The sequence below is a fragment of the Salvelinus sp. IW2-2015 genome, linkage group LG22, assembly GCF_002910315.2.
Source record: "Salvelinus sp. IW2-2015 linkage group LG22, ASM291031v2, whole genome shotgun sequence".
Lineage (NCBI taxonomy): Eukaryota > Metazoa > Chordata > Actinopteri > Salmoniformes > Salmonidae > Salvelinus > Salvelinus sp. IW2-2015.
This window is the reverse complement of record NC_036862.1, coordinates 5,865,850-5,880,163: the sequence shown is the minus strand read 5'-3', so window position 1 is coordinate 5,880,163 and position 14,314 is coordinate 5,865,850. Positions and strand designations below refer to the sequence as shown.

Here is a 14,314-nt window from a genome sequence, read left to right as displayed (position 1 = left end):
ACATGTTATAGGCTGCATGTGCACCACCAARTCAGAACAGTAGGTGAAATTCAGAGGTGAAAATAGACCCTGCATTTTGGAGCTGCCTTACTCAAGAAAGCATGTTTGTATGGAGGCTTTATAAACTCAATTATATACAGTTGAAGTCAGAAGTTTACATACACCTTAGCCAAATACATTTAAACTCAGTTTTTCACAATTCCTGACATTTAATCTGAGCAAAAAGTCTGTCTTAGGTCCGTTAGGATCACCACTTTATTTTAAGAATGTGAAATGTCAGAATAATAGTAGAGAGAATGATTTATTTCAGCTTTTATTTCTTTCATCACATTCCCAGTGGGTCAGAAGTTTACATATACTCAATTAGTATTTGGTACCATTGCCTTTAAATTGTTTAAATTGGGTGAAACTTTTTGGGTAGCCTTCCACAAGCTTCCCACAATAAATTGTGTGAATTGTGGCCCATTCCTCCTGACAGAGCTGGTGTAACTGAGTCAGGTTTGTAGGCCTCCTTGCTCGCACATGCTTTTTCAGTTCTGCCCATGCATTTTCTATAGAATTGAGGTCAGGGCTTTGTGATGGCCACTCCAATACCTTGACTTTGTTGTCCTTTTGCCACAACTTTGGAAGTATGCTTGGGGTCATTGTCCATTTGGAAGACCCATTGCAACCAAGCTTTAACTTCCTGACTGATGTCTTGAGATGTTGCTTCAATATATCCCCATAATTTTCCTTCCTCATGACGCCACTATTTTGTGAAGTGCACCAGTCCCTCCTGCAGCAAAGCACCCACACAACATGATGCTGCCACCCCAGAGGTTCATGGTTGGGATGGTGTTCTTCGGCTTGCAAGCATCCCCCTTTTTCCTCCAAACATAATGATGGTCATTATGGCCAAACAGTTCTATTTTTGTTTCATCAGACCAGAGGACATTTCTCCAAAAAGTACGATCTTTGTCCCCATGTGCAGTTGCAAACCGTAGTCTGGCTTTTTTATGGTAGTTTTAGAGCCGTGGCTTATTCCTTGCTGAGCGGCCTTTCAGCTTATGTCGATATAGGACTCTTTTTACTGTGGATATAGATACTTTTGTACCAGTTTCCTCCAGCATCTTCACATGGTCCTTTGCTGTTGTTCTGGGATTGATTTGCACTTTTCACACCAAAGTATGTTCATCTCTAGGAGACTGCTTCCTGAGCGGTATGACGGCTGCGTGGTCCCATGGTGTTTATACTTGCGTACTATTGTTTGTACAGATGAACGTGGTACCTTCAGGCATTTGGAAATTGCTCCCAAGGATGAACCAGACTTGTGGAGGTCTACAATTTTTTTCTGAGGTCTTGGCTGATTTATTTTGATTTTCCCATGATGTCAAGCAAAGAGGTACTGAGTTTGAAGGTAGGCCTTGAAATACATCCACAGGTACACCTCAAATTGACTCGGATTATGTCAATTAGCCTATCAGAAGCCTTTAAAGCCATGACATAATTTTCTGGAATTTTTGTTGTTTAAAGGCACAGTCAACTTAGTGTAGGTAAACTTCTGACCCACTGGAATTGTGATACAGTGAATTATAAGTGAAATAATCTGTCTATAAACAAATGTCGGAAAAATTACTTGTGTCATGCACAAGTAGATGTCCTAACTGACTTGTCAAAACTATAGTTTGTTAACAAGGAATTTGTGGAGTGGTTGAAAAACGAGTTTTAACAACTCCAACATAAGTGTATGTAAACTTCTGACTTCAACTGTATATATTTTTCATTACATTGTTTGCAAACTRATATGTGACACATATTAATGCCAAAATAACATGCAAACAGGCAACCCCAATTTTTTTTTATTACAAGAAGTGATTTCATTTATATCATTTTTTTGTGGTAAAAACAGAGCCCCACCTACCCTGAATGATGGGTAGCCACTGCACCTGAGCTCAATTTTGAGTCTCATAGCAAAGGGTCTGAAATCTTATGTAAATAAGATATTTCTGTTTGTTTTTTTATATACACATTAGCTAACATTTCAAAAAATAAAATATTCATTATGTCATTATTGGGTATTGTGTGTAGATTGATGAGGGAAGAAATATATTTACATTTTAGAATAAGGCTGTAACGTAACAAAATGTGGGAAAAGTGGAGGGGTCTGAATACTTTCCCGAATGCACTGTAGATGTGAAGCAATAAGTCTTGCCTGGACACAGCCCTTAGCAGTGGTATATTTGCCATATACCACACCCCCCTTGCATATTTGCTTAAATATACCACGGCTGTCAGCCAAGCAGCTGTCAGCCAAGCAGCTGGGCTGACTGTCAGCCAAGCAGCTGTCAGCCAAGCAGCATTCAGCGCTCGAACCACCCAGTTATTAATGTACATCATCTCATCTGGAATACTTACCCACCACATCGCCTGGCCCTAGTAAATCCTGATCCTCAGTAGACAGGCTGAAAAGTGTTTGCTGAAAAAAAAAAAGGCTGTAGGCCTATTTAGTACAATCTGATAATAACATAACATTGTCAATAAAATAACGTGGTTATTCAATCTGGAATTGAACAATAACATGTATCTACCAGTAGCCTAATAAAAGGTATTGAACAGGCATCGCTATAACGAATCTTAAAATCGGAGATTGACGAGGTTAGAGGCGTGCGTGACGCGTGTAGCTGTGGCAGACACTCGTCGACGGAGAATAGAAGAGAGAGAGAGCGTGCAGGGGAGGGAGGAGGAACTAAAAGAAAAAAGTTAAAACTAAAAATGGCTTCCTTGTCTTTGGAGTCTGCAGAACAATCTGAGAATAGCACAGAGGAGTCTACCCAAGAGGCCGCCCTGGTAAAAGAGGAGACGGATCCGGATGAAGTCTCAGAACAATTGCTAAAAACTTTCCAGAACTCGGCGCTCAGCTTTTCGACAGATCAAGTAGCATGTCTGTGCGAAGCCCTTCTACAGGCGGGTAATGTGGATCGCCTGTGGAGATTCCTATCAACCATCCCTCCTTCGGCCGAGCTGCTACGTGGCAACGAGACGCTACTCAAGGCCCAGGCACTGGTCGCTTTCCACCGGGAAGAATTCAAGGAGCTGTACGCAATATTGGAAAGCCGCGACTTCCACCCCAGCAACCATGGGTTCCTGCAGGACCTCTACTTGCAGGCGCGCTACAAGGAGGCGGAGAGGTCCCGAGGTCGTTGCCTGGGCGCCGTGGACAAGTATCGACTTCGGAAGAAGTTTCCCCTGCCGAAAACAATCTGGGATGGAGAGGAGACTGTGTATTGTTTCAAAGAGAAGTCTCGCAATGCACTGAAAGAGTGTTACAAAAGCAACAGGTACCCCACTCCGGACGAGAAGAAAAATTTGGCCAAAGTGACTGGACTCTCCCTCACGCAAGTCAGCAATTGGTTCAAGAACCGACGGCAGAGAGACCGAACCCCGTCCGGTACCAACAGCAAAAGGTAGGCTATGCATTCCTTTTATACATTTTGTAACCACGTACCCCATTAACCTTTCTTTTAAACAACGTTTCATACACGATTGCATGTCAAAGATCAATGTCAAAATGGTTCCTCTTGAAATAAAAAAAAACGTTTGTATGTAGTGTCATTTGCATAGTTGTTTATTGTTAAAGGCAGGCAGACTATGGGAGTTAATATAGCCTACACTGCTTGCTGTACACCGCACAGACATTGTTCTAATATTTGTTTATTTAATTTGACTCAAATAAACAATGTTCACCGAGATTCTCCTGCTCATATGAGTAGGAGTGAGCGCTAGAAAGTAGGTTAACATGGTAACCAATTGTTACACAAATGGATCTGTCAGCTGCAATATTATTTTAGTGTTCCAAACATGTTCTATGTAATGCAGACTTTTCAAAATAATGGTCTCGACTGTGCGGTTAATCTCAACTATGGTTCATGTTCAGCATATTTCAATCAAATCCCATCAATCCCTGCAGTAACTACATAAATCTGCGCATGAACTCTTTGACAGTGATAACGCCACACATGTCTTCGAGAGCACGATTGGGAGCAAGAGCATGTTGCTTTGTTGTGAAATGTGAGATCTGGGCGCCCATTGTGGCTCAAGTTTCCTGAAATCCTGCACCGCAAAGTCTCCCGACGGACCTCGGCGCGCTGCCGATGCTCTGCACCGCTGGGGGAGCGGGAGCGAACAGAGAGGAAATGGTGTTGATGTTGGGAAACAAAAGGAGGAAATATTAGATCTAAAACCATTTTAAAATGTCTTCAGCTCTCCTGTGCACATTTTAAACCCCAAAAACGTTGTTTTATTTTATTGTAGGACTACAGGCTACACTCGCTTTGGCCAGGGAAATTGGCAGCTTAAATGCAACACAGGAAATTGGGTTTTCAATGTGTCAGTTGTTGATGTACTTTATTCCCATGTGTAGAGAGGAAGGTGTGTGTGGAGAGGGGAAAAAAAGAGAATGCCGATCATCCCCCATGCATTCCTGTCTTTATCTTCTCTATGGGCAGTGGTGGCTGGGAACTGTGTTAACCACACTGCTTTAGTGCACCAGGATAGTTGAGGACATACACATCACATACTGTGTAAACCATAGGATCAAAGGAGATTCACTGACTTATTGACCTACCATATGTTGTGTATTTTAACATTCAAGTCCCTTTCTCCTCTTTTTCCATTCCATCTATCATGCAATCCTTGCCTACTCCCCCTTCTTCCATAAGCTGTCTCTGTTCATTGTCTCACTCACCCCACGGTTCACTCACCCTATCTTTCTCCTCTGCTCCTCCCCTGTGTTTTCTCAGTGAGTCCGATGGCAACCACAGCACAGACGATGAGGGTGATGACATCTCAGACAAACCAGAGGACATTGTGGGCTCCACAGCCTCAATCTCCCTCTCTGGCACCCCCTGCAGCACTGGAGGCCAGCTCTTCCTCAACGGGGCTGGTGGGTTCCTCACCGCCTCCCACCCCTTACTCATCAACGGGGGCTCCCTGATCTCCGGGGCAGGGGGTGGCGTCATCATCAACGGGCTGACCCTGAGCGATGGTCACACGGTTACCCTCAGCCCCATATCGGCTAACTCRCCTCTGCTCTWCAATGGAGCGCAGATCATATCCAARAGCAGTGMGGTTGTGCAGGATATGGGTCTKGAGGGCCAGGRGGTTAYRGCCATGGAGGCCCAGCCCAGCTCTGCCATCTCCCTCCCTCTGACAGAGGATCTTAAGACGGACAATGTAAGCCTGACGAACCCCTCAACCATCCCCACCCTGGACTTCATCAATGTCCCAGAGGGGATTGTTCTCAAAGCAGAGAACATCCAGACAGTCTCTCCTTCCCCCTCCTCTTCCTCCTTGTCTTCCCCCTCAACATTCTCCCCCACCTCCCTTCCCTCCCTGGTTCTGACTCAAAATGGCTGCCTCTCCGACACCCTCACCCTTCCAGTCTCTATGTCCTCTCCGGGCGTGGTCATCTCCAGCCCTGTAGTGGGCCTCCCCAGCCAGCAGGGGGAGTATGTGGTGTTTGCCACGGCTGGTTCTCAGCTCACCCCCTCCAGCTCCATCTGCCAGGTGGTGTCCTCCTACAGCTACTCCACCCCACAGGTATTCTCCCTGCCTCAGGTGGTGCCCTCCATCCAGGGTGTCCCCGTATCCCAACTGGTCCAACACAACCCTGGAGGCCAGGTGTCCCAGTGTCCCCAGTTAATCCCTGTGTCCCCCCTCACCTCCTCTCTCCCCCAGGGCACCCTCTCCCAGTTCCAGGCCCACCAGACTCTGAACATCGCCCCCCGCCTCGCCCAACCCCTCCCCCAGCATCATACTAGTTCCTCTACGTTGGGAGAGGGAACCCCCATCCTCTCCCTATCGCAGCTCCCCAACGGACAGCTCCCCCAGGGACTCTCACTCCAGCTGGGTGACCAGACCTCAGCTACCATCCCCACTCTGACCCAGATCCAGTCCCCACTAGGCCATCACCAGATCATCTCTCAGTCCAAAGAGACAACCCCAGGCCAGTTGGTTCCCCTCTCCCTGCCCCAGCTGGTACCTGTCTCCTCCACGGGACAACTCTCCTTCCCTCAGATGGGCCCGTCCACCCCTTCTCTATCTGGATCTGGTGGAGCCTTCCAGATCCTAACCTCAGCCCCTGGAGGTGGGATGACTCAGGGGCCCTTTAGGATAAACCAGCTGGGAACCCTCCAGACTGTAGGCCCCCCGACCAGCATGGCTCCTGGTGTCCAGCTCCTCAACTCTGGGGTCATTCAGCTCCCCTCCGCCTCGCCAGGTAACTTAAGACTCGGACACACTGAGAAGACTGACTGCCGATTGGTACTTAGGTACTGTCGGCATTCAACTTTTTGTTGTTCACAACATACAGATCAACCGCTGATCAGATTGTTAAAATACTCCAGACCACAAGGTGGCAGTAGCTTTTTTTTTAAAGCTTTGTTTGGCTTTTGCCTGATAGCTAATGTTAGCTAACTATCAAGGTGTGCTAATGTTATTGCTAGCTAGCTAGAATTTGTAGTAAGCCARTGTTACATGTTACTAGCCAGATGGCCACAACTAGATAACTTGAGTAGCTAGCGACATTATAGGTAATTCAATCAACATGGATTTGTTTTTGAATGAAGCAGCTGACTGTTAGCTGCCAACAATCAGTGGAGTAGCTAGCTAGCTTTGTTGTGCTAACTGGCAAATGGTTATCCTAACTTTTTAGCTAACGTTAGCTAGCAATGGAACTGGCACTGGCAGTATGGGATAGTGGAGAGTGAATGAAATGATTTATTCATCATCTTGCTAGATGGCTAGCTCACAAACTCTAGGCGGAAAGTGGAAAAGTCACTAGGAAAAGTCCTTGTCTTCTGTTGATACACCTTTTCGGAGAAGGTGGGAGCTGCATCCCAATATGGCTACTGGAGTATGGGTGAGTGGTCGTGTGGAAAGGAGTGGATGTGTCAAGTGCTCTGCTATAGATTAGACGGTTTTGATTTACTTAAAAAAAAAAACTTCCGTTCCTTACCACACTACCGTAGATTGAGCTACGCTATCGCAAGAGTTTGGACTTCTGTTTTGAAGCCAGAGGATGAATCTGAGTAGTATCTCACTGGCAGTTTTACATTAATTGTACATTTTCAATTCTACCTGACGATTGTTAATTTTGTTTTTAAAGTACTGATGATAGGTGTACTGTTGCTTCATGCGTTGTATGCGTGTGCTTACTGTGACTGTTACCCTGAAACTAGGTAGCTACTCCCCACGCCATTGCTGGACAGTAATGCTTGTCAAGCGGGAGCAAAGGGCACTGTGTCCTGGTGTTGTTTTGCCGATCATGGCCTCCCCATTACCTCGGTCCCTGGACCTCTAAGCCAGTTCCACTGCATGGTTTCATTGCTCCCCGCTAATCAGGGCCTGGTTTAGACCTGGGACATCAGGTGCGTGCAATTAATTATCAGGTAGAACAGAAAACCAGCARGCTCCAGATCTCATAGCGTAAGAGTTGAATAGCGCTGATCTGGACTGTATGTGCATGTATCAAGGTGACATCTAGATGGTTATCAATATGAATTATTTCATGTGTAGGTTACTATCCTAATTAAAATAAAATCATGAGAGGGAAAAAAATGGCCACGTTAGCTACCGCCGGTGACACGACCGTGGTATCATGGGCAGGTCTCAGGTCGGCGGGCATGTCCATACAACACTGGTCGCTGGCTTATCGACTCGTCGTGCAGCCCAATCAGCCACGCGAAATGGTCTTTAGTGGCAACAAATCTGCCCAATTATCTGATTCTCTTACCATACACCCACTCCTTTTCGACACATCCACTCGCCCATACTCCGGTTGCCATGTCGGACTGCAGCTACCCATAGTTGTCTTTTTGGCTTCCCTACAGGGGSTCCGTGCTCTCTGATCGTCTCAGATTCAAGTCGTGAAGAACGCCAAGTTCGTCGGTACGCAACAGGAGGTGTCTTTTTGTTCTAGCAAGAGAATGGCCTCCTACTGTGCTATTAGCAGTCAGTCTTCTCCGGGTGTCTGACATTACTGAGTCATTTGCTTTTTAGGGAAAATATAGCTATGTCATTGTTGGTTGATGAAATGCTAACATATTTCCCACTACTACTTCCCTGCTATTTCCTCCACTTCCACCTCTCCTCTGTCCTGTAGGGAATCTCCTCTATGGTGGAAGCCCCATCCTGAGTTACCAGAACGGCAAGCTGATCCTAACTATCCCAGCTGGCATCCAGTTCGGCAGTCTGCCCATGAATCCCGTCCCTGAGGCTTCTAACCACCACACCAATGGAGTAGGCTCTGGACTCACCCTCAACCCTGTCATCCAACCTACACCTACCCTCCTCCCAGTCTCCACCTCCGTCCCAACGTCCAACACCCTCCAGACGTCCCCCCTCTGCTTCATCAACTCCTCTCCGCTCTACTGCACTCCTGAGATGGGTGTCCCCACCAATCAGCCCATCTCCACCATCTCCCCACACACCCTGGACCTTTCTGCCACCCACACTCCTCCCAATGCCCTCACCCCAGAGAGCATGCTCTCCCTCAGCCCCATGTGCAGCGGAGTGACCCCCACCACTCAGCTCTCCCACACCACCTGGAGCCCTGTCCCCCTCTCCACCTCTGCCAGCCTGACTATGTTTGACGTCCGTGGGAAGGGAGATCTGCCCGAGGACCCGCCTCTGCTGGACCTACCTGGAGGCGAGGCACTGCTACTAGGCAGCCCCTCTCCAGAACAGGATGTGGACAGGGGGTCGCCGTTGGGGGACCCAGTGGAGATGGATGGAGACCCCAAGATCCTCACCCAGCTACAATCAGTCCCTGTGGATGATGGGTTGGGGCTGTAATCCAGTCCCCCAGCCCACACCACCACAAACTGTTACAGAACAATCTGGAAGGTTTTGTTTGTCCGACCTCAGTGCTCCCCTGGCTAGGTTCGCATTGAGGAGTGGACAGGCTTTGACTCGTATGAGAAAGGTGCTTTGACTAATTAAATCCTTTGCCGATGATCCTTTGGATAAACCGTCATGGGATTGGCTGATTGTATGCAACACGGAATGACCTGGAGGATGGCCTTTCATACAGGCTAGCCTATTCCCTGATTTCTGTTACTCAACTGTCCACTGTCTCCACAATTTAAGCACTCATCTGCCTTCCATAAGCCTAGAGCCCTTCCTGTGTCCAGTCAGAGCACAACGTTTATTTGTAAGGACATTCTGCTACTTTTATGCACAGATGTCCGTTTCAGCCAAGACTATTTGTACTACAAGGGRATGAATGCCTCGGGTTTTATTTGGTGTTGGTTGAGCAGTATGCCACGGCCAGGCTCTGTCTTAAGTCTCTAAACACAGTCAAATGCAGACAGACAAGCGTTCAGTCCTGTTGAGTTGGTGGTTCTGGATGGCTGCTCACTCTAGTGCTGGTGTAGTTTGAGTGCTGCTTTGAGTATTGGCCTCGATGAAGGCAACAGAGAGTGGACTGACAGTGGCACCAGAGACCCCGGACCTCTAGCATTGAGATGGACTGTGTACTCCTCTCTGTCAAAACTGGTCAGCAGAGTCACCGCATCAAGGGCGCAGGCTCATCATTTAACTACAGGTTGGTATAAATGCTAAGCGCTATGGCATCTGAGGTATGTAGGAGGAAATAGGAGTCCCCTGAGATTTCTTATTATAWTTTTTTTTACTCTATGCAATCAATGCATGTTCCTCGTGTAAATATGACCATGTGACACAGATATGACATGTATTACAAACAGTATGTAAGCAAGTCTAATTGGGATAGACCAAGCTTTATTAAAGACAGCCTTTTTATACACTATGAAATCTAATGCGCGTGCACTACAAACGCCTGATCACATTGCTGGATATTTCTAGTTGAATGCGCCACAATCGTACACTACATTGTATATTGCGTCTATGAATGACATTTTTTGTTGTTGTGTTCTTATATTACTTGTATGGGTTTGATCTAGACCTAGTAAGTGCCTTATTATCCAGTTGCTGAGGTTGGTGGGCCAGTGTGTTTTTGCCTTATGTATCTTCAAAGTGAAGAATGTGTTCTACTCTTCACAAAATGTAAGCACCATTGATACAAGCTACTTCCCACATTGATGTTGAATGTGAGTTTTTGTGATAACCCTTAACCCTCTTGAACTCCAGAGAAACGTAATCGAATACTGTCGCGCGGCAGTTGCTCGTTTAGCGTGACTAACGCCTACCATGACATAAATCACCATTGAGATCTCCCTCCTCATTGTACGTTTTGCACATTTTTGTCCTTGTCATGTTTACGTCTTTGGTGATGGCCAGATTTTATTCTGAAAACCTGCTGCCTTTGCTCTGTTCTTGACTAATTGCGCTCACTGTTCTGAAGGGGACGGGATAGGTCGAATCAGCTGGTTGAGTTTCAGGCAGCCTCTGTCTATCCTGATATCAGCAACAGTGAGTCATGAAGCCCTGAGAGCAGGCGACAGGTCTCCTAGAATGGAACGCTATCCAGCGAGACGTGGTGCAGATGTTCTCTCCATAAACTTTTTCAAATACTCACCATCTCTCTATAACCACAGCACAGATGGCAATTAGTTCTCTGGCCAACGGTACAACAACACTACTCTTCAGTGTCACTCCCAACTGTATGTTTTTGTTTCTTGTGTATTTAAAGCATGTATCAATCATTTTCTAGTAGTAACTTTGAATGGAAAAAAACGAGCAGTCCATGAGGAAATTGGACAAAGGAAAAAGCATCGATGGACCTTCCCAGAGGCTGGCTGGTTGTACAGTCTCAGAATAATGTGTACAGTCGTGGCCAAAAGTTTTGAGAATGACAAATATTAATTTTCACCAAGTTTGCTGCTTCAGTGTCTTTAGATATTTTTGTCAGATGTTACTATGGAATACTGAAGTATAATTACAAGCATTTCATAAGTGTCAAAGGCTTTTATTGACAATTACATGAAGTTGATGCAAAGAGTCAATATTTGCATTGTTGACCGTTCTTTTTCAAGACTTATGCAATCCGCCCCGGCATGCTGTCAATTAACTTCTGGGCCACATCCTGACTGATGGCAGCCCATTCTTGCATAATCAATGCTTGGAGTTGGTCAGAATTTGTGGGTTTTTGTTTGTCCACCCGCCTCTTTATTTACCTTAATCCCATTGAGGGAAAATGACTTTAGCCCAGTCCTCAGCAGTCCAATCCCTGTACCTTTTGCAGAATATCAGTCTGTCTCTGATGTTTTTCCTGGAGAGAAGTGGCTTCTTTGCTGCCCTTCTTGACACCAGGCCATCCTCCAAAAGTCTTCGCCTCACTGTGCGTGCAGATGCACTCACACCTACATGCTGCCATTCCTGAGCAAGCTCTGTACTGGTGGTGCTCCGATCCCGCAGCTGAATCAACTTTAGGAGATGGTCCTGGCGCTTGCTGGACTTTCTTGGGCACCCTGAAGCCTTCTTCACAACAATTGAACCTCCCTCCTTGAAGTTCTTGATGATCCGATAAATGGTTGATTTAGGTGCAATCTTACTGGCAGCAATATCCTTGCCTGTGAAGCCCTTTTTGCGCAAAGCAATGATTACGCACGTGTTTCCTTGCAGATAACAATGATTGACAGAGGAAGAACAATGATTCCAAGCACCACCCTCCACCACCCTCCAGTCTGTTATTCGAACTCAATCAGCATGACAGAGTGATCTCCAGCCATGTCCTCGTCAACACTCACCTGTGTTAACGAGAGAATCACTGACATGATGTCAGCTGGTMCTTTTGTGGCAGGGCTGAAATGCAGTGGAAATGTTTTTTKGGGGATTCAGTTAATTTGCATGGCAGAGAGGGACTTTGCAATTCATCTGATCACTCTTCACAACATTCTGGAGTATATGGAGATTGCCATCATACAAACTGAGTCAGCAGACTTTGACAAATATAAATTTTCATTCTCAACTTTTGGCCACGACTGTAGATAATGACTTCACCACTTCTCAAATKATATTATACACATACAATCTGAATAGGATGTTAATACCTGTAGCATTCACTTGTCAAAGGAATGTTGCAAGTTGTTTTTATTGGTGTTTGGACATTATTTGTTGGTGCGGTTTTTCCATACGATACTGTGCATGAGTTGGACACTAAAGGAATATGTGTGTTTGTTTGTTTATCCATGAGCCCAACCCTTGTCTACATGTAGTGGTTTTTCTCTAGTGTGTGGTGCTCCAAAGGCTGTTAGTGTCCAGTGCAGGAGTTTGTGCACAATCTCTTACACACACGCACACACACAACCTTCAGCTGAGTTATCCAAAGATATGATTTTTTTTTAATGTACTTTTTAAATGCGAGTAAAGGGACTATTTGATTTTTTTTTTTTTTTACGTCTGTTTTGTCCTCTTTTGAGAGGTTGGTTTTGTACTTAAAGTTATTTTATTTTTTATATACAGTTTTATTGTGATATTCTAATAAACTACATTTAGAATACATTTGTTTTGGTTGAATTTTGTAAATGTGAACGCTTCTCTCTTTAAATCTCCATGTGAGATTTGTAGGGGTCAAGGGATCAAACTATTGAGTGCTTACACTACCAAATCACATTTAGAAGCGCTTTTGCAATTTGGTTCGTAAATTAGATTTAAATACTCATGTTTGAACAACACTCATGCTTTCTCTCTGGATGAATGGGTACACAACTGAGTACAATCCGGTGTGTGACTGTTTTTGTAACCCCCATGCTCTCAGGTTACCTGTGAGTTCAACATTGCCAGGGCGGGACCGGGTATGGATAAGGATATATATATACACACACACACACGTTCACACAGACTTATTCACCCAACAGCAGCTCTCTCTAAAACATTTCCCTTCACTAAGAGAGTTGTGAAAGGTCACAGAGGTAGGCCAACTAACCTTTGAGCTCTTGGTGTGCATGGGCTCCATCTCCATGGCGATGGTCTTCTCGGTAGAACAGGTGGCGTGTATGTGCGAGGTCCTTCTGCAGAGCGGACGCATGGAGCGCTTGACTGACTTCCTCTGCACTCTTCCCCCCTCTTCCTCCTCTTGCCCGGGGGGTCTGGAGAGCATCCTGAAGGCGCGGGCTGCCGTGGCCTTCCATCTGGGGTGCTTCTCGGACCTCTACGCCCTCCTGGAGAGCTTCCATTTCTCCAATCGCAGCCACCCCCTGCTGCAGCAGCTCTGGCTGAGGGCACACTACCTGGAGGCCGAGTGCCAGAGAGGGCGCCCCCTTGGGGCTGTGGGGAAGTACCGCGTACGCCGTAAATTTCCCCTGCCATTAACCATCTGGGATGGAGAGGAGACCAGCTACTGCTTCAAGGTACAGTGAATTAAATGCATAAGGTGTTGCATCTGAGTTTAGAATAGACAAAAAAGATGAGGGGAGGAAGGCCCTTGTGGAGTCAAGATGGGGTATGTCAAGACAAAAGGGACTTTCTACCTGGATATTAATTAAGCCTAAAGTGTCTTACTCAGTCTGCTTCAAATGCACTGAACACCTGTCTTCACAGGACCGGTCAAAGCAATATGATGGATGTAACTTCCCTCATATCAGTGCAGATGAAGGGAAGGAGATGAGGAGCAGAGGCCTCTTACTGCTACTATGAACTTTAAATCATTAACCTACTTGTTTCATAAATCTGAGGTTAATGTTCCTCTTTACAGGAGAAATCCCGGAGTGTGCTGTGGGAGTGGTATTACTGTAAACCCTACCCTTCACCACGTGAGAAACGAGCGCTTGCGGCCGCCACCGGTCTCACCGCCACCCAGGTGAGCAACTGGTTCAAGAACAGACGGCAACGAGACCGAGCAGCTCACGGTACTACCGGGTGAGTCTTCACTTTCTCCTTCTAATACATTTCATGAGAAATAGTTCTAAAAGAGTTTCTAAATGTTCATCCCTCCTTTAATTTCTATTGTCTGCAGTCAATCCTCTTTTTTAAGAACTGCACTACTTCTCATTTAGCTAACAGCTTTGCAGTGGATCACCACTGCCCTCTACTGGCACAACCAGGGAACTGACGTGCTCTCTCCTCTTAGTAAACAGAAAGGTTGTGGACCACCTCTTGGCTCCAACAGAACCCCAAGAGCAGCATACCCAAAGGCCTACCCCTTCCCTGACAATGGACGTTTACCTCCAGGCAGCCCCAGTCCCCTCTTCTCCTGCCCCCAACCCCTCACAGCCCCCACTTCTGAGCCATATGGGTGGGGGACAACTCTGAATCTCTTCACTACCTGAGCCATCATGTATAGTATGCTCACTTCATAGGCACTATTCACTTGTCTTGCCAGAACTGTATGTAAGACCATTCAATCTTTTGAGTAACT

At 46.1% G+C, this 14,314-nt stretch overlaps 1 protein-coding gene and 1 pseudogene across 1 annotated transcript; both read left to right on the top strand.

The window, feature by feature from the left end:
- Positions 1-2,397: 2,397 nt before the first annotated feature.
- On the top strand, positions 2,398-12,457 carry LOC111949820 (homeobox protein SIX5-like). Its single transcript, XM_023967159.2, has 3 exons — positions 2,398-3,443; positions 4,779-6,256; positions 8,141-12,457. Exons 1-3 carry the CDS (start codon positions 2,752-2,754, stop codon positions 8,830-8,832), a joined length of 2,862 nt encoding a protein of 953 aa, XP_023822927.1. The 5' UTR covers positions 2,398-2,751; the 3' UTR covers positions 8,833-12,457.
- Positions 12,458-12,814: 357 nt separating this feature from the next.
- Positions 12,815-14,297, top strand: LOC111949492 (homeobox protein six1a-like; annotated as a pseudogene).
- The last annotated feature ends 17 nt before the right edge of the window (positions 14,298-14,314 follow it).